Genomic DNA, 21351 nt, shown 5'->3' with positions numbered 1-21351 from the left:
CAGACATACAAAACACCTATGTCTAAGGTTTTAAATCACAAAAGATTGATATAACAAACATATAAACAAATAAAACATTTTTAGGAAATTTATGTGTTAGGTCTAGTTACTTTTTTATTAATTATATCTTCTTCCTTGATAGTGTTCAAAATAAGTTACTGCTTATTCCTTGTTGGTAGAGTACCTATTTGCTTCTATAACAAACTTTTAGTAATTAACATAATTACGTATGTGGTCTTGAGGGAAATTTAGATTAGAAACATCATGATGAAATATTTGAATTTATTTTTATTACTTAATATCATTCTTTATTCAGATGTTAACTGAAGTAGATCTTGCTCTTTTAAGGGTTTGATGTGCCTAATTTTAAATTCAAATAGAAATTTTTCCCAAAACATAATTGTTCTTAAAAATGTGATTTTATAAAGATCTTTTTTTTTGCCCAGTATATTTAAAGTTTGTCCTCCACTAATTCCCAGCTGTGTCTGCTTAACATGTTCTAAGCAAAACAAAACAAGCAAACAAAATTGTCATGAAAAATGTAGTTAAACAAGAGGGAAAAAATATCATGATTTATATGATGTGTAAACTAATAAAGAACCTTACTAGTACAGCAAATAGAAGAGGTGGTTGTTCCAGGTCTGGGGCAGAGATTTTGAACAAGATAGTGAGAGTAAAATTTTCAGAGAGTGATGTGCAATATAAAAAAAGTGCTGCAAGCAGGCACCAAGAAGAAGGCACCCTCCTTATAGGAAGACTCTGGTTAATTCACCTGCAGCACTGTGCTTTATGTTCTGCTATATTAGATTGGATATACTCAACATAGATATTCTGTAATCATCTGAAAGTTTTGAAGAGAGGACAGGGGACATTTCTTTTCCCAATATTACAAATTATGGGGAGGGCATATGATGTTTAAAATTATACAGCAATAATAAGAAAATACTAATTAGAATCTGGAAGATATTTTCATTGAAAAGTAACTAGAAGGAGATGCAGAATGTAAATTTTTCCTGATTTTTTACTGCTTTATAAATTAACAAATTGGTCTTACTCTTGGACAATGTGATGAACTCAAATGGTTTCTAGAGAGGGAAAAATATATATATATATATCTGTCTAAAATTAAAGACCTGAAACCTGGATGTCTGCCTCTGAGGTAGTTAAGTCCCTTTATAGTATGTGGAGAGAATATAGTAGTAAAGAATTCATGCAAAAGATAGAAGAAAAAAAAATAATTCATGGAATGTTAGTTTTCTAGTATAAGACACTTTGCAGTGTAGAATTTGTCTTATCACTAGTTATGACTGTGAGTCTAGATAACAGTGATAAAACAGATAAAAGTATCTTGTTGTTTTTATTTGAAAACTTTTTTTTTTTTTTTTTTTTTTTTTACCGACCAGCATGTAATGACAGTTATAGGCTCTTACTAGAGAAGATAGGAAAACCTTTTATACTCCAACGCAACAAACTGTGTCTCTAAGTGTTGTTTCTCGAACACCACTACCTATGCACCTGTCTAGTTTGAAATAGTTTTGTAATAATAGTGTAACTTTAATACCATTTGTTTTGTTTTGTTTTACCTTGTTATTAAGAAAAAAAAAAAAAAAAAAAAAAAAAAAAGACTATTTGGCACATAGGATTTTGTTATTATATCTATCATATATCTATCATAGAATATCCAAGTTGTAAGGGACTCACAAGGATCATCAATTCCAACTTCTGGGTGCCCAAAGGACCACCCTCCAATAAATAAATAAATTGGAGGTATCTGAGAACATTGTTCAAATGCTTCTTGAACTCCTGCAGGCTGTGTGCCATGGGGAGCCTGTTCCAGTGCCTGAACAACTTCTTGGTGAAAAACTTTTTCCTGATATCCAGCCCAACCCTTCCCTGTCACAGCTTCAATCTGTTCCCTCAGGTCCTATTACTCGTCACCAGAGAAGGGATCAACATTTGACTCTACACTTCTTCCTCATGAAGAAGTTGTAGACTGCAATGAGGACATACCTCAGCCTCCTCTTTTCCACGCTGAACTATCCAAGTGATTTTAGCTGCTTCTCATACATCTTCCCCTCTAGACCATTTGCCATCTTTATTGTCCTCATTTGGACAACCTTTAAAAGCTTTATATCTTTCTTATACTGTGGCACCCAAAACTGCACACAGTACTCAAGGTGAGGCCACATCAGCAGGACAATCGCTTCCTTTGATTGGCTGACAATGCACCCCATGATGTGGTTGGCCCTCCTGGCTACCAATGAACTCTATTGGCTCGTGTTCAGCTTGCTGTTGATCAAAACCCCTAAATAGCTTTGTGTAGGGGCTGATCTCCAGCATCTTGTCCTCCAGTCTATACATTTAACTGCAGTTGCCCCTTCCCAGGTGCAGAATCTGGCACTTGCTCTTGTTAAACTTCATGCTGTTGGTGATTGCCCAGCTGTCTAATTTGTCAAGATACCTCTGCAAGGCCTCACCACCTTTGATGACTGACCTCTGACCAACAGCTCCACCCAATTTGGTATCATGCATGAGCTTGCTCAAAAAAACATTCAAGTCCTTCATCCAAATTTTTTTTTTATGAAAACACTAAAGAGGACTGGTCCTAAACCAGATATCTGAGGAACCCTACTAGTGACAGGTCGACAGCCTGTTGTAACCCTACTTACAAGAAACATCTGAGCCTAACTAATTAGCTAATGGTTCACCCACCTTATTATGCTTTCATCTAACTGTATTCTGGTCATTTTGTCTGGAAGGATACTGTGAGAGACAGTATTGGAAGCTTTACTGAAGTCCAGAACAATGTCATCGACTAACTTCTTTTAGTCAACTAACGGGGTGATCTTGTTTTAGAAGGAAATCAAGTTTGTTAGATATGACCATTCCCTAGTGATCCCATGCTAGCTCTGACCAGTAACTGCTTTGTCCTTCAGGTGTTTTTCAATAACTCCCAGAATAATCTCCATAATTTTAATAATAAATAAAACAATTAAAAACAACAATAAATTTCAATGTCTTTATTCAACCAGAGCTCCTAGGGAAATCAATGGGAGTTTTACCTAAACAAATATTAAATAAAAACTTTAGAAGAAATGAGATGACTATTCATTCATTGATAACATGTTGAATAGTTTGAATATAACTGGTCTCTATCTCTTTTCCATGCACAAGTCTTTTAGTTTTGCTTTGTTTGGAGGATTCAGATACAGAGTTCCGTAACAAAATAGAATTATACATTTGTCCCAGCTGACAAAAAAATAAATATAAGTAGTTTCATTGTAGTCTCATTTCTTAATGTATTTTTGAAAGGTTTGTATGACAATGATAAATGTGTCAAAGGAAAAGGAAAAAGGCAGAATTTTACTCATGGTATACTCTGTGAAAAATGTTATTCTGACCATTGTATCAAAAATAAATAATTAAGTAAAATGAAGTACAGAATTGACTAAATGAGACATGAGTCAGCTATGAAATCTTTGTTTGGATTTTCCTTCCTTCCTTCCTTCCTTCCTTCCTTCCTTCCTTCCTTCCTTCCTTCCTTCCTTCCTTCCTTCCTTCCTTCCTTCCTTCCACAAAGTTAAAAAAAAAAAAAAAAGAGACAGAGACTGGGTAAAAAGTGATTATATATAAGGACCAATATGTATATTTTTGCACTATCTGCAATGAAGGGTTTTTATTTATTGAATCCTTTATAAAATGTCTGCATCTATTTGCTAGCTTCCTAGATATTTAAATATCCAATTAGACTGACCTAAATTTTGAACTCTGGGTAAGAGAATGATTCATATGTTTGCTGAAATTAAGTTCTGTTATACTTAGGAACTTATGATACTACAGTAGAAAATTAGCTTTTTTTTTTTTTTTTTTTTTTTTTTTTTCCCACCATCTTGTGTCATATCTGCAGAAAGGAAAAAAAAAAAAATCAAATCTAAAATGACAAAGATTGTGCAGCTTCTAGTTACAAATTTCACATTACAGTTTTTCTTGGAGCAATGTATTGTATTCTTAGTAGATATTTGATATATGGATAAATTGAGAAATTTTCAGAAAGAATTCCCTGATCTAACACACACCTCTAGTAAAGTGTATATGTGGGATGGAGATAATGAAGGGGACAGTTCTTGTTTTGATGTATCTAATATATTTTGACAATATCTCAGTGGATTTGTTTCTAAGGTACTGACGAAGGTGCTGAAAATGTATGTTGAGTGGAATTAAATTATGTCATGTTTCAGTGTGTGGTTGTGCATACTAGAACACTCAGGAACGAAAAACTTGATTTAAAAATCTGCTGGTGGGCTAGTGTCAATGAATTGATATCATAATAGATCACTATGACTTCCTTAGGAAACACTGAATATGATGTTTGAATTCACGTTCACTTTGATAGCTATTTGCATATGTCTGGTTAAGTGGTTTAACACCTTAAAAGGAGATAAATATATATGTATATATTTGGGGGAGATTTATCTTTCATACCTGTACCATTTTACAGTAGCAAAGGTAATATCATTTACTGATTCTATATATATTTAATTATATACATTACAGATAATATTTTAATTAATATAGAACATTTGGATAACATCTAAAATTGTTTATGCCTCCTTTTCTCAGGTATTCTATTTGGACTCTAACACAAAATAATCTTAAACCTGGGAGACCCAGCCTTAGGAGAACATTGGAATGTACCTATGACCCTTGTATTTCATCCCTGTCATTTGTTAGTATAGAGCTATGTGCAGGAAAAAAAAAAAAAAAAAAAAAAAAAAAAAAGTTGATGAAGAAGGAATTCCTAAGGACTGTGAAATTCTATTTGGAACATTCCTTTGGAACCCCACTTATGTGACTATGTTAAAACTACACTTGTAATTGTGGACAGTTTCAGCCAGAAATAATAATAAATATATATATATATATATATATATATATATATATATATACACAGGCATATAAAATAAATAAATAAATAAATAAATAAAAGTGCAAAATGCTTTTTCAGATCAGAATACTGTAAGATTCTATGTGTTTCTTAAACTGCAGTCTGTCATAGTAACCAGGTAAATTACTGGTAAATAGTAGTGGGTGACAAATACTCACTGTGTTGATTGTTATAGCCTCCTTTAAATGTTTTGGTAGCAGGAGTGCTGCAGGGGTGGTCTGAGAGGAGAGTCCAGAATCTGCCCCACATTAGGTAATAGCCAGTTCCAGGTGACTTAAGAAGGGATCTACTTCTGTACAAAGCTGAGCTCATCAGTGATGCTGGTTGTGCCTTCATGATACCACATTTAAGAAATGGTAAAAGAACAGTACGGTAGTAGCTGGGAGAGAAAGGAGTGAGAAAATGTGAGAGAAACAGCCCTGCAGACACCAATGTCAGTGAAGAAGGGAAAGGAAGTGGCCCTGGCACCAGAGAAGAAGCTCCCCAGTGGTCTATGGAGATGACTATGATGGAGAAGGCTGTCCCTCTGCAACCCATAGCATACAATGATGGATTAGGTATCTATGCTGCATCTTGTGGAGAAGCCCATGTAGGATTAATTCAGGAAGGACTGCATCCCATGGGATAGAGCCCATGCTAAATTAAGGGAAAAGAGTGATGATGTAGGTTTTCCCCACTGTATTTTCTCCCCCTGTTCTGTCAATTAGGGGAGTGAGATACTAGCATGGTCATTCATGGTTATTTATTGGTGTTAAACTACTAAAATATTTTCCATTACCAAAACCTTTTTATATGAACCTAAAACAAAAGTCTGTTTAAAAATATTTGGAACATGAAAACCAACTTAAATCCACTCATCAAGCTACTTGGTGTCATCAACTTGCCGGAGGGAAAGGATGCCATCCAGAGGGATCTGGACAGGCTTGAGAGGCTTGTCTGTGCAAGCCTCATGAAGTTCAACAAGGCTAAGTGTAAATCCTGCACCTGGGCCAGTGCAATCCCAAGCACAAATGCAGGGTGTGTGGAGAACTGACTCAGAGCAGCTCTAAGCAGAAGGACTTGGGGCTGTTGGTTGATAAGCATCAGTGAGCTGGCAATGTGTGCTTGCAACCCAGAAAGCCAACCATATCCTGGGCTGCATCGAAGAGCAGCAGGTCAAAGAAGGTGATTTTCACCTTCTATTGTGATCTCATGAGACCCCACCTAGAGTACTGTGTTCAGCTCTGAGTTTGCTAGTACAAAAAGGACATGGACCTGTTAGAGAAAGTACAGAGGAGGGTCATGAGGATGATCAGAGAGCTGGAGCACCCCTCCTATGAAGGAAGAATGAGTGACTGTGGTTGTTCAACCTGGAGAAGAGAAGGCTCTGGAGGGACCTTTTAGCAGCCTTCAAATACCTAAATAAAGCCTACAGGAAATATGAAGAGGGACTTTTTATCATGGTTTGTAGTGATAGGATAAGGGGGGTTACTTTAATATATATATATATATTTACATATAGATAGATAGATAGATATTAAATATAAGGAAGAAAGTCTTTACTCAGAGGGTGGTGAGACACACTGGAAGAGGTTGCCCAAAGAATTTGTGGATGCCCCATCCCTGGAAATGTTCAAGGCCAAGTTGGATGGGTCTTTGAGAAACCTAGTCTAGTGGAAGGTGTCCCTGCCCATGGTGGTGGTGGTGTGCAGGGGATGGGCATGAGGGGGCAGGGGACAACTAGATAATCTTAAAGATCTGTTCAACATAAACCACACTATAATACTAAGACTCTATGAAATTTCTTCTCAAAATTCATTGTAACTTTTTTCCATAACTTAGATATCACTAAAAGAAGAAATAATATACCAGATCATAGACTATAAGATCATCTGCATTAGAAAGTGGAGTTTGACATGAAGGAGAGGAAGGGTTATTTCTAACATATCTACAAGGTTCAGACTAAAAAGAAACTTTCTTTAAAATAGTAAGTGATGTTTTTCTCAGTGGTTAAACTCATTCTGTATTTGTGTAGCTTTGAGAATATTTTTTTTCTTTTTTTAACTACACTTGAGATGTCTGGCTTTCTGACTTTCTCCCTGTTACGGTAAAATTAAATTTCCAGCATACTGACATATAATACTGCTGTTCAAAATTTAGAATGTTGACATGGACAGAACAAAGATTTCCATAGCTGTTTTTTCTAGGCTTTATAAAGAAATTTAAAAGTAAATAACCCTGTCTGGCCCAATATTTGAAGAAAAGAAAGACATCATTTGTTTACTTAGAAAATTTTATACTTTCATAATATGCAGCTAGATTATAACAAACATGGTCCTTCCTCTAGGAGAGATATTAATTTAAATCTGTGTATTTACCATCTTGGAGAGGAGAGGAGAGGAGAGGAGAGGAGAGGAGAGGAGAGGAGAGGAGAGGAGAGGAGAGGAGAGGAGAGGAGAGGAGAGGAGAGGAGAGGAGAGGAGAGGAGAGGAGAGGAGAGGAGAGGAGAGGAGAGGAGAGGAGAGGAGAGGAGAGGAGAGGAGAGGAGAGGAGAGGAGAGGAGAGGAGAGGAGAGGAGAGGAGAGGAGAGGAGAGGAGAGGAGAGGGAGAGGAGAGGAGAGGAGAGGAGAGGAGAGGAGAGGAGAGGAGAGGAGAGGAGAGGAGAGGAGAGGAGAGGAGAGGAGAGGAGAGGAGAGGAGAGGAGAGGAGAGGAGAGGAGAGGAGAGGGGGAAGGCAAGGCAAGGCAAGGCAAGGCAAGGCAAGGCAAGGCAAGGCAAGGCAAGGCAAGGCAAGGCAAGGCAAGGCAAGGCAAGGCAAGGCAAGGAAAGGAAAGGAAAGGAAAGGAAAGGAAAGGAAAGGAAAGGAAAGGAAAGGAAAGGAAAGGAAAGGAAAGGAAAGGAAAGGAAAGGAAAGGAAAGGAAAGGAAAGGAAAGGAAAGGAAAGGAAAGGAAAGGAAAGGAAGAAAAAGAAAAGAGGAAAAAAAATGAGGAAATAATTTTATACTTTAAACCTTAAACCTTAAACCTTATGATATTTTCTTATGTAATGACAGTGAATTCTTTTGGATATTATACACCTAACTTTGTACTTGCATATATAAATAAATAAATAATCAAATATATATATATATATATAAAAGACTTCAAGATTTTTTTTTTCTATTTCTTTATAATAAAACATGATTTTTAAAATTTATTCTATAAGAAATGCCTACCACATGTTTATATCTTATTAATGTTCTTCACACTGAAGTGCTCTCTTTGGCCTCTATTTCATGCTCAGTTTTTACATGGTTTTATTATTGATGTCCATGGGTAATTACAGATGTGAATTTATAGAGCACTCAAGTATGTTTAGTTGCAGATAAGAATGCAGATATGAATGCATCTGCCTAAAGGTGATAAGGAAAATGATCTGTTGTTGTTCTGAGTCAGTTCATAGTTAATTTATATACATATTAATAGAAAAAAAAAAAAAAAAGGTAGAAAATACAGAAATACAGAACATACTGCACACACCTTTTGGGAGAGGATGTTCAGTATTGTATCTTCAGGTACTATGTGCTAAGTTCATATCTCTTACAAACAATGCATTCCCAAATGATAGAAAGCTTCTTTGTAATTACCCTGTTTCTCTAATTGTATTATGTTTACATGGCAAGGGTTTGATAGCAGTGGAGCTGCAGAATTGGCTTCTGAGAGAAAAATCCGGAAGCTGCCCCATGTTAGATAAGAGCCAGTTCCAGCTGGCTCCAAAAGGACCCACTGATGGTCAGAAGATGATAAGTGATGAAGAAAGCAGTTCCTGAAGAGCTGTTGTCTGTTTGGGAAGGACAGTATATCATGGAAGGGACCACATATTGCAGCAAGGGAAGAGAGTGACCATAAAGGAGCGTTAGAGATGAAGCATTAGAGACTGACCACAGCACCTATCCCCCATTCCCCAGTGACAGTTGGGTAGAGTAGTTAGAATATTGTAGACTGGGGAGAAGGTGATTTTAGTTTGTTTTTACTCCTCACTGTTCTAGTCTTCTAGTGGTAGACAATAAACTATATTACTTTCCCTATGTCAAGTCTATTTTGCCCACGACTATAATTATTAAATTATTTCCCTGTCCTTATGTCAACCCTTGTGCCCTTCCTATCATATTTTCTCCCCCTTTTTTCCTTGAGGGAGTGAGAAAGTTGTTGTGGTGTGGGTCAGCTGCCCATCAGGGTAAAACCAACAAACACAACAGTAGCACTTTAGACACTTTCTTCATGGACATTTTTTATAAGCAGATTGGTTGTTTCAATAAATGATATTGACAGTCACGACAATTAAGAAAGTTAGGAAAGTGTCTTTTTTTGTTTGTTTGTCTGTTTGTTTAAGACTTCTAGTGGCAATTGGTGTTTTCTTTGTTAGACTGATAGATTCCATTTACACTGTCCAGAAGGAACCCATACAGAATAATATTTCCATTTTAATCCTCACTAAAATGGAGTCACAAATTTACAAGATGTCCCTGTCCTTGGTAGGAACGTTGGTCTAAATAGAATTTCAAGGTCCCCAGCAACCCAAACCCTTCTGTGACTCCATGATTCTGTGATTCTGTCTATTCTTTCTAGCTTAATTATATTTTACAATAGTTAGAAGCAGATACTGTGGAGTCATGGAACTTTGGACACTTTATTGACTTCATTTATTTTGCATTGATAATGAGCTATCAAAAAAACCTCTCAGCAGCTCTTTTTTTTTTACAGATTTCATCTCAGGTTTCTGATTATGCAAGTGGTTTGTGGTACAGGTAACATCATCTCTGTCCTGTCCTCTGTCCACTTCAGAGAATTTTTAAGGTTAGAAAAGACCTCCAAGGTCATCCAGTCCAGCCATCACCCTTCTACCAATGTCACCCACTAAAAAATGTCCCTATGCACCACATCAAACTTTTCTTTAAACAACCCCAGGGACGGTGACACCACCACCTCCCTGGGCTACCCGTTTCAATGCCTGACTACTCTTTCATGAAATAAATTTCTTCTAATTTCCACCCTAAACCTCCCCATGCACAACTTGAGGCTATTCCCTCTAGTCCTGTTACTGGTTATCTGTGAGAAGAGGCTGACACCCAGCTTCCCACAACTTCCTTTCAGGTAGTTATGGAGAATGGTAAGGTCTCCCCTGAGCCTTCACTTCTCCAGAGTAAATAATCCCAGTTCTCTCAGCCACTCCTCAGGAGACTTACATTTCAGGCCCTTCACCAGCTTCATAGCCCTTCTCTGGACACGCATCAGGCCCTTAATGTCCTTCCCAAAGTGAGGGGCCCAAAACTGATCACAGTACTCAAGGTGTGGCTTCAACAGAGCAGAATACAAACACCTTCTTGATCCTGCTGGCTACATTATTCCTGGTGCTATCCAAGATGCCGTTGGTCTTCTTGGCCACCTGGGCACACTGCTGGCTGATGTTTAGGCAAGCATCAACCAGCCCCCCAAATCCTTTTCCTCTGCACAGATTCCAAGCCACTCTGCCCTAAGCCTTGTGTAGGGTGTTGTGACCAAAGTGCAGGACCTGGTATTGTTGAACTTCATCCCATTGGCCTTTGGCCAATGACCCATTCTGTCCAAGACCTTTCTACCCTCCAGCAGATCAACACTTCCCCACAGCTTGGTATCATCTGCAAACTTACTTAGGGTGCACTCAATTCCACCATCTAAATCATCAATAAGGACATTAAAGAGGATGGCACCCCAGCACCAACCCCTGGGGAACACCACTCATGACCAGTCTCCAGATGGATTTCACTCCATTCACCAGTTGATTTCACCAAGAACATTTCCAATGTTCATGACTCAGCAGTGTTTCTTGTAAAGTTGGCTTATGTAAGTTAATATTTTATGATATGTATGACAACAGCAAGTGTAATTGCACTTTGCAGCGATTGTTTTTTGACCATGTGGTACAACCTTACTAGTCCTTTTGTTTCAGAACCTCATCTGAATATCTCTGTACTTGATAGTGCCAGTCAGGAAAAAAAAAAATCCTTTTCTCACTGTCAACCCCTGCCATCACATTAAGTTGTTGATATAATAGCAAGAAATACATAGTTATTAAAGCTAGGCACTCACTTGAAGAGAAAATTAATAGGGCAGGAGCATTCACTGGAATGACAAAATCAACTTTATTTTAATACTGGATAAACTGATTAAGAAATAATGAAAATAAGTGTTTTTTCTAGACACCATGTAATATTCATTCAATATGAGAGATCATTCAATATGTTTTCTTTAACAATGAATCACACATCTTTAAGTAGGACAGAAATGTATGGTATAGATCAGAGTACAATTCTATTGATTTTGAAATGATATATGCAACTATGTATGGAAATGTGAGAAGACTGTGCTAAGTAGATCAGTGTCCAGCAAGGGATTTCCTCTCCATCAGCACAGAAAGACTGCTCATACTTAGAGGGAAGAAAGACTGAAGGAACTAGGGACAAGACAAAAACAAACTAATTCTGCCAGCCAGTATATACTTTAAGGAAAAAGAGTACATAGTTATGCTATCTCCTGTACCATTGAGGTTGCACTGTTTGCTCAGAGATTAAGATTTTGTCATACTCAACCTAAAACTGTCTTCCTATTTTCTATCCTTGAGTAAACAAAAGATTAGAAGCTCATACTTTTTTTTTTTGTTGTTGTTGTTCTACTTAACATTGACTTATGCATAAAAAAAAAAAGTTGGTAACTTAGTTAATGAAGTCAGAACTCAGTAGGGTAAGCACGGTTTCTCCTAAACTACATTTTTTTCTCCTTGAGTTGTCAGACTGCAATGTTAATTTTGTAAGTACATTGAAAAATAAATTATGTCTCAAAGGTCTTATTATTTTTTTAATGAATTTAAATATGTGGTTCTGTATGAAGATTCATTTGGAGTGTTATTTTTATGTTATTTTAGCTCTATTACAACATTTAGGGACTGTAGTATTTTTCTGTCTTTCTTTGATAGATATCATCATAGATTTGTCATATTGTTCTCAAGGAATAAGTGGAAAAGAATGATCCTTGCATATTACCTGGGTTATTCATTGTTCCACATAAGTAGCCTGATTAGTTGATTCTTTATTTGTGTTATATACATATAAATATGATAAAACCATCTGTATACAGCAGGAACTGGTCAGGCTGTTTATACATATGTCCATCTAGTGTCCTACAATGGACAATAATTCTAATGCATTTTCGAAGTTTAAATAATTGTAGATGTAAGCTGTTGATTTGCATTAAAATATTTTTTTTTTTAAATATATTATAGATTTTCCATTTTACATGATAAGACAGTACATTTAGTACTTTATCAGTACATTTAATTGTTTTATAGTATTGTTAGATCAATAGACTTACAATATCCGTCTGAGAACAGGTAATCAGCAATGTTTAATTTTGCTTTCTGTCCCATTACTGTATTTATATATCCTTGTGGACATGTAATGTAAACTTTTTCTTTTTTTTAATCAACTTTTTTTTCCTTTCTTTATGAAAGATTTTTTTTTTCCTTTCTCCTGATCCTCAGGGTACAAATTCATAATTTATTTTCTACTCTGTCTCTGTCTCTTTCTTCTCTGTCCAAGTTACTGAGGACTGTGGACGAGATGATATCTATTATTTCTGGCCTACAATTAATGGCTTATATCTATATCTTTGTGGCTTGGATTTGTAATTCTTAATACTTGAAGAATTCCTATCTTAATTCCCTGCAGTTTAATTCCCGCTTACTTCGTATCTCCTGTTATCATTTTCCTGATAGCTGGTTTCCTTATATCATATAAGAAAAGTAGCTCCTTTCCCCAGCTACTCCAGAATGACTAGCATTTTCCTATAGATAGATAGATAAAATCATCTTCTGATGTTCAATCTAAAAATTGCCTGTCATAAATAAACATAGACTTCTTCAACACGATCTACATTAGATCACCTTTGTTTCACATTATCTAATTATCAATGTACCTCCATTACCTTCAATATTCTTTCCTTTCAAAACTGTTCTACAAATCTTATATATCACTGAAGTCAAATTTTACTTAGTCAAATTTTACTGCATGGTTTGCACCCCCTCTAACTTCCTAGCCTTCTCCACTCTATATTTATACCAAACAGAATGTTCAATATACTTGCTAAACATAGCGTTATCTGTTGAATATATGTTAAACACACCGATCTGCAGACACATGGATATTAAAAGATAAACATATACTCAAAAAAAAAAGATAAACACATACTCAAAATTCATTCTTAAATATCATCATAAAATATAAGTGGTACATGCTTATAATTGCTTAAGTAACATAAACTTTGGAAATGTTTCTGGGATTACTGCTTCTAAAAACACTATGCATGCACTTTTTTTTTTTTTAATATGTCTATTATGACAGAATCATGCCATTCTAATCTGCAATTACTTTTTTTTTTTTTTTTTTACCTCTTTTCTTAAGTTGCTTATATCAAGGGATATTCCTGAAGACAATAAAATATTTGAATTTAATGAAAAATACCACATAAATGTGAAGATCTTCAACATATGATAATAAATGTAACACACCAGTGACTTTGGTCTAATCTTAAATGAGTTGTGCCTGTTATAAATGCTTCAGTTGTATAGTCTATTTTTAAATATTTTATTTATTTATTATTTTATTATTTTATTTTATGTTATTTTATTTATTTATTTATTTATTTTTACTTTTACTTCTAGTAACAAAATTCTTTCTGAAAACCTGAGTAGAGTTTATTTTGGAATATATAACATGCACATTAATAAATAAAAATAACTACAATAACAGTATGCAGATATTTCTTTCCATGAATCCAGTTAATAAAATAAAATACTAAAATACTGTTTGGACCAATTCAGATTTGAATCTATTCTTGAAATGTATAAGCTTAAAAGAAAATGATTGCTATATTATAACTTGCTATAATATAGCAAGTTATAATATAATTATAACTATTATAATTATTATAATATAATATAATATTATTAAGTTATAATATAATTATAATTATTAACTATATTATAATTTGCTATATTATAACACCGATATCTCATCATCTTTCCCAAAGTTTAGGATGCTTTTATTATGCAAATTTAGAATCATAGAATTGTAGAATATCACAAGTTGGAAGGGAACCATAAGATCATCAAGTCCAATTCCTGAAAGTTATTTAAATAACTTTATATAAATGATAAGTTATAATAAGTTATTCTATAATAACAAATTATAATAAGTTATTTAAATAACTTTCAGCTAACAACTACATGAAACAACAATATGAACAGCATCTCTTTGAATTAAACAAAACAAAACAAAACAAAACAAACAAACAAACAAATAATTCCTGGTAGATTATAGTAATATGTGTCTTATCTGACACTCAATCTCATAAGGTTACCCTGAGATAATGTTTTCTCATTTCTTGTTATAGCTCTTGTTGTAGCTCTTCCCCAACCTTGTTCCTTCCTACTAGTTATTAAGAAACTGTTGCTACATTCCTTCAGTTGCCACACACACTAACATTTTGTATGTCTGCAGATTAACACACTTTGTTTTGCAGTGGATAAAAAAATTTCCTTTCCTTTCCTTTCCTTTCCTTTCCTTTCCTTTCCTTTCCTTTCCTTTCCTTTCCTTTCCTTTTCCTTTCCTTTCCTTTCCTTTCCTTTCCTTTCCTTTCCTTTCCTTTCCTTTCCTTTCCTTTCCTTTCCTTTCCTTTCCTTGCCTTGCCTTGCCTTGCCTTGCCTTGCCTTGCCTTGCCTTGCCTTGCCTTGCCTTGCCTTGCCTTGCCTTGCCTTGCCTTGCCTTGCCTTGCCTTGCCTTGCCTTTCCTTTCCTTCCCTTCCCTTCCCTTCCCTTCCCTTCCCTTCCCTTCCCTTCCCTTCCCTTCCCTTCCCTTCCCTTCCCTTCCCTTCCCTTCCCTTCCCTTCCCTTCCCTTCCCTTCCCTTCCCTTCCCTTCCCTTCCCTTCCCTTCCCTTCCCTTCCCTTCCCTTCCCTTCCCTTCCCTTCCCTTTTATCACTATAAATGTAATCTGTGGATAATGAGGCTAAAACTTATTTTTTGTGTAGACTTTAAAGAGTAGTTATAAAACCACTAAAGTTTGTATTATGGAAGACTAGAGGAGGAAACACACTTATAAATGCAAATTCTTATTTTCCTTGGTTTTTGCTTGTTCCTTTAACCTTCAATTCAGTTACACTGAATTTGGTAAAAGGTTGATGTACATAAGCTTATCAAGTCCAAGTAATGTGGCCTCTTCTTTGTGAAGACTGGATGTTACCTGTGTGATTTAAGATCTGTAACTGAAGCGGTTATGGACAGTATCAGATCGTCTCCTTAGAAACAGTTTTGCTTAGAGAACCAAATGAGACAACATGAAAAATGATAGGTATTTGAAAGTGATTACAACAACAACAACAACAACAACAACAACAATAACAACAATAATAATAATAATAATAACAACAACAACAACAATAACAATAATATATAATAATCCCCTGGAGACATTTATGTAAGAGGATTGCTGATAATTAGAAATATTGATAATTAATAAGCAGAAACATTTAATTATCCGAGTCAGGAAAAGATTCACATTTGTGATTTTGACACTGGGAACCTGGTAGACAAAAAGAAGGCTTTGTAGAAGAACTCACCTGTGAGTTTTCACTTATCAGTTACATCCAGAGAATGTTTGTCCTGAAAACAATCATTTCATAAAGACTAATAATTTACATAATTTCCCCACATTTTCTAATCAACAGATGCCAGCACAGTATATTGCTTACATATCTAGTGTTTTAAAGTTCGTCTTCGTTCAGATAAAATTATAAAATATATTGATTCTCAATTTACATTTTGCAAATTTAAATGGAGAATGGATGCATGCCCTAGACAGTAATTGAGCTGGAGAGGTATTTAACATCCAAAGTATCAATTAATATTTGCTTTTTTTGTGCACCGCTGATTGTGAACTACAGTTAAGGTGTAGTGTTTGTTTGTTTGTTTGTTTTGTTTTGTTTTGTTTTTCCATAGAACTAAGGTTTCATTTTGCCTGGTGTTAGGACTTTCATGTTAATAACTGTGTGTTAATGATTTTGTGTCACATCTTTTTCAAATGCATAACATCAACAAAGCAAAAGATTTTCCAGTTTGTCATTCTAAGAAGTCTTAAAATTAGTTTTTTTTTGTTTGTTTGTTTGTTTTTAATTTACTTTTATTACTATTATTTTAATTTAAAGGAAATAAACATCTTGTGCTAGGGTTATGTTCACTTCACTAACCTAAACTTGATATTTTTCACTGACAGATAATTGTGATGATCAGTTGGTGTCTGGTTTGCCTCAGTCATCATTCAGCAGTTCATCAGAGCTGTCTAGCAGTCACAGCCCTGGATTTGCAAGGCTCAATCGAAGAGAGGGTGAGTGTGCTTTATTGGTTGATTGATTTTTTTCCTTTTTTAATAAAATAAAATAAATAAAATACCGTATTTTCTTACCTGTCCACAAAGTTGAAATGATGCTTTGTGAGTGTGTTTGGGGATACTGAGGCAGGAGAGACTTAAATTTGTTATTTTAAGGAGAGAGGAAAGGTAAAATAGCTAATCTCAAATAACTCACTACATTTAGTTTTCTTTGTGGCAAAATTTTGTAAAGATTTTACTAATTTTCATGTAAGGGATTCTTCCTGAATCAATCTGAAATCTTCATGTGATTTTCCAGCATTAAACGTAGACAGCTTTGGACATATATTTGTGCCTATTCCAAAAACATCTTTTAAAGTTATTTTTGTTTCTAAGTAAAACAAAACAAAACAAAACAAAACAAAACAAAACAAAACAAAACAAAATAAAATAAAATAAAATAAAATAAAATAAAATAAAATAAAATAAAATAAAATAAAATAATAAAATAAAATAATCTATTTTCTCATAGAGGCGAAATACAGGATATGCAAAGATACGAGTGTCATTTAATGTCTTTATGTAAGGAATTAGAGATAAATGCATATTCCAGCTGGAAAGACAGGGTCTGATATTTAGAAAATAGGTTTTAGAAAATGTTTGATACTTTTCCTAGAAATTTAAGATCCTAGTTATTGTAATTTTTTTTTTTTTCACTGAATCTGATATTATATTATTCACTGAGAAAGTGGAAAAATATGTAACTATCATATGGTCCAATTTTTTAGTAAAGGAAAAGAAACCTTGCTATTAAGTTATCAGTTATATTACAGTTATATATCAGTTATATTATGCTGACAGCACAATGTCATCTCCATTTTTTTTCTGATTTACTAATTAAACGTAGATTTTCAGTCGTTTTAGACTAAAAATTTCAGATCAATTATGGGACATTTTTTTCTTTTGTTAAATGCCCTTAAAGTTTGTTAGACATTTGCTATTACACTTGAACATTTGTCATACAAGATCCAGAGATTTTTCATTTTTACTGAAGGAACTAGTATCTTGTATTTAGTGTTATCTTTACTACATGAATGAAGAATTTCTTCTAAGTAGTGTAAATATGTTTTCTGTTCCTAATGACAAAAGTCTTATCATATTTTCTCTGTGAAAGACATCTCTTCTGAAGGTTCGTACAGTATCTGTTTGCTTATATAAATTCTGACAAAAAAAAAAAGTAAAAATAAAACTAATTAAAAAAAAGATTTTAAACTGTCAAGATGCATCACGTTAAACTTTGTGCTGTGTTGGTGGTCTATTTTATAATGAGTTCATAAGTCACATTAAAGATAAATGTAACTGCGCTGAACATTAAAAGATTAAATCAAGTTTGAATTAACTTCAAAATACTGAGCAATCTCAATAGTCAGTCTCATCAGCCAAATGTCCAGGAGCTCAGTTATTCCTGTCACTAACATAAGATTTCCATTTTTTATTTTATTTGTTTATATTTTTTTTTCCCACCACACCTATGAGGTTCTTGTTCTTAACATCAAAGTACTAATGTTAAGAATTAATAAATAATAAATATCTTTAGGAAGGATATTATTAAAATCTGGCAAGATATATATTATTGGTAAATAAAATCTCACTGATGACATACCTAAAAATAATATTCTATTTTAAAGTTATGGCAAAACAGCTAAATTTCAGTTTGAAAATAATTTAGTTTATATATTCAAGAGCATATGTTACTGTTTTGAATCATCTTTGTATGTTGTTTGTAAGCTATGATCCTAGTGTAGACTATGTTCAAGGATATTTTAAAGCTCAACTTTCTGACAATTAGTAAACTGAGAACAAGAGCAAACATTAGCTTTTCTAAGAATGAGTTGCTGGGAACACTGACTTCTGTTTATTTATTACCCAACAGGAAATAAAGAAATTAGTTCAGAGGTAAAGAAAATACACTTAAGATGTTATGTCTTATATCACAATCTAACTTTAATGTCAGCATTAAGACAGACAATAAGAACTGTACTGGTTATTTAGAGACATTCAAATAAACCTGATGTATTTGGTTTACATGGCAAGGCTTTGTTAGCAGGGGTTGCTGGGGAGACCTCTGAGAGAATAGTACAAAAGCCGCCCCATGTTAGATAAGCACCAGTTTTGGCCACCTCCAATATGGGACCAGCTTCTGCCCAGAGGTCAATCAATAAACTGTGCCATTTTCACATCTCTGAGAGCAGATTCAAGAAAGGAAAAAAACTGCTGCACCACAGCAGTTGGGAGAGTGAGGAGTGAGAAACAGGTTTGAACCCAGTGTCACTGCAGAAGTTGAGCAGGAGGTGTTCCAGGTGCCAGAGCAGAAGTTCTGCTGCCACCTGTGGAGAGGCCCCTGGTGGACTAGGCTTTTCCCTTGCTGCCCATGGTGTACCACAGCAGAGCAGATCTCCATAATGCAGCCTGTGGAGGAACCCATGGTGCAGCATGCAGATATGACCTGAAGGAGGCCATGGCCAGTGGAGAACCCCTGCTGGAGGAGACTTCAGGTCAGACTTCTAGCCTATGGAGAGTGGACCATGCAAGAGCTGGTGATCTGGCAGGAGCTGCTTCCTGTGGGGGACCCGTGCTGGAGAAGTTTGTTCCTGATGAATGGATTCTGTGGTACATACCCATATCTGGAACAATTCTTGAAGATCTGCTGCCTGTGGGAAGCCCACTCAGGATCAGTTCAGGAAGGACTGTATCCCATGGGAGGGAGCTTGTGTTGGAGCAGAGCAAGAGAGTGGCTGTGTAGTAGCAGTGGAGACAAAGTACTACAGACTGACTGCAGCCGCCATTCCTTGTTCCCCTGAGCAGCTCAGGGGAGGAGGTGGAAGAGAGTGGATGGGAGAGAAGATGTTTTTAGTTTGTTTTTCTGTTTCTCATTGTTCCAGTCTTCTAGTGATAGGTAAGAAATTTCATCAATCTCATGCTGAGTCTGTTTTGCCCATAAAGATAAATGTAGAGTGATCTCCCTGTTCTTATCTCAACCCTTGAGCTATTTTCATCATATTTTCTCCTCCTTTCCCTTTGAAGAGGGGGAGTGAGAGAGTGGTTGTGGTGAAGCTCGGCTGCTCAGCTGGGTATAACCACCACACCAGTTTACCGTATTAAATTCAAATATTACATTTTACATCAATATAAATAGCTGATAAGTATGTAACTAAATTAACTTATAACAATACTTTGCAATAACAAAAATATATCCATTCTTGTATCTCTGTGATTCCACATGACATCCTCATCTCCAAATTGGAGAGATACAGATTTGATGGGTGGGCCATTTAGTGGATAAGGAATTGGTTTGAAGGTCACATCCAGAGAGTGGTGATCAATGGCTTTATATCCAGGTGGTGGCCAGTGATGAGTGGTGTGTTCTAAATATGTGCTCTAAAAAACCTTACCTAACATCTGAGTTCTCACTAAACTGTATCTTCCTAAAGATATTGATCTACCTAAAATGTACATATAAAAACTTGTTTGCATTTCACAGAATCATTGTATGGTTAAAGTTGGAGGGGACCTCTAGAGGTCATCTAGTCCAACCCGATTGCCAAGCAGGGTGAACTAGAGCACATTGCACAGGATCACATCCAGGTGCATTTTGAATATCTCCAGACTAGACAACTCCACAACCTTTCTGGGCAGCCTATTCAAGTTCTCCATTACCCTTATAGTAAAATATTTCGTCATAGTCAGATGGAACTTCCTTTGTTTCAGTTTTTGCCCATTGCCTTTTGTCCTGTTTCTGGGCACCAATGAATAGAGTTTGGCCCTATCTGAAGAGGGCCAACACAATCCCTTCAGATATTTTTACATATTGATAAGATCCCCTCCCGGTCTTCTCTTCTCTAAACTAAACAGCCCCAGCTGTCTCAACATCTACTCATGTGACAGGTCCTTCAGCCCTCTAATAATTTCCATTTTCCTCTGGACTCATTCTAATAGTTCTTTCATCTTGTTGTACTGTGGAGCGCAGAACTGGATGCAATAATCCAGGTGAGAAACCACCAAGACTGAGTAGAGGGGGAGGATCACCTCCCCTGACCTGCTGGCAGCACTTTTCCCGACGCACCCCAGGAGACCATTAGCTTTCTTGGCCACAAGGGCACATTTCTCTCATAGTTAACCTACTGTCTACCAGGACTTCCAGGTCCATCTCCACAGAGCTGCTTTCTATCATGTCAGCCCCCAGCCTGACTGGTACATGGGGTTATTCTTCCCTAGGTGAAGGACCCTGCACTCGCCTTTGCTAAATTTCATGAGGTTCCTCTCCACCCAACTCTTCACCCTGTACAGGTCCCTCTGAATAGAAACACACCCATCTAGGTTATCAGACATTCATCAGGTTTTGAGTTATCAGTAAACTTGATAAGGGTGCACTCTTTTCCGTAATCCATGTCATTGATGAATACATTGAACAAGACTGGACCCAGTACCAACCCCTGTGAGACTCTGCTACCTGCAGGCCTCTAACTAGGCTGTGCCTCTGATTACAGTCCTCTGAGCTCTGCCATTCAGTTAGAGTTCTCGATCCACCACCACACTGTCCACACATCTATCGCAGACTTCTTGAGCTTGTCTGTAAGGATGTTACAGAAGACAGTGCTGAAGCCTTGCTGAAGTCAAGATAGACAACATTCACTTCTCTCCCCTCATCTACCCAGACATTTGACTCTTTTTTTTTTTTTTTTTTTTTTTTTTTTTAATGTACTAACTATTGTTTGTACCATGCATTTTTTTTTTTAGAATTATCTTTTCCTTCACATTGTCCTCTAAAGCATGTGTACATTATAAATGATCGTGGCTTTACCTTTGGCATCTATCTACCTCATGTAGATACAAAGCAGTAGGATGTCCAATTATAAGACTCGTAGCTCTCTGTTTTCACTTTTTGTATATCTCAGGGTCACAGCACGCAACACGGTAAAGATCTTATTCATTTT

At 35.8% G+C, this 21351-nt stretch overlaps 1 protein-coding gene across 2 annotated transcripts in view; it reads left to right on the top strand.

Moving 5' to 3' along the window:
• LOC116501013 (contactin-associated protein-like 4) overlaps positions 1 to 21351 on the top strand; it is a 217461-nt gene that overhangs the window by 6834 nt on the left and 189276 nt on the right. For both annotated transcript variants that reach the window (XM_032206374.1, XM_032206373.1), the window contains exon 2: positions 16265 to 16375. In XM_032206374.1, the coding sequence (XP_032062265.1) occupies positions 16265 to 16375 (111 nt within the window). The remainder of the gene's footprint in view (positions 1 to 16264; positions 16376 to 21351) is intronic.

Source organism: Aythya fuligula, chromosome Z (genome assembly GCF_009819795.1).
Source record: "Aythya fuligula isolate bAytFul2 chromosome Z, bAytFul2.pri, whole genome shotgun sequence".
NCBI lineage: Eukaryota > Metazoa > Chordata > Aves > Anseriformes > Anatidae > Aythya > Aythya fuligula.
Note: the sequence above shows the minus strand (reverse complement) of the source record. Positions and strands in the feature narration are given on the sequence as shown.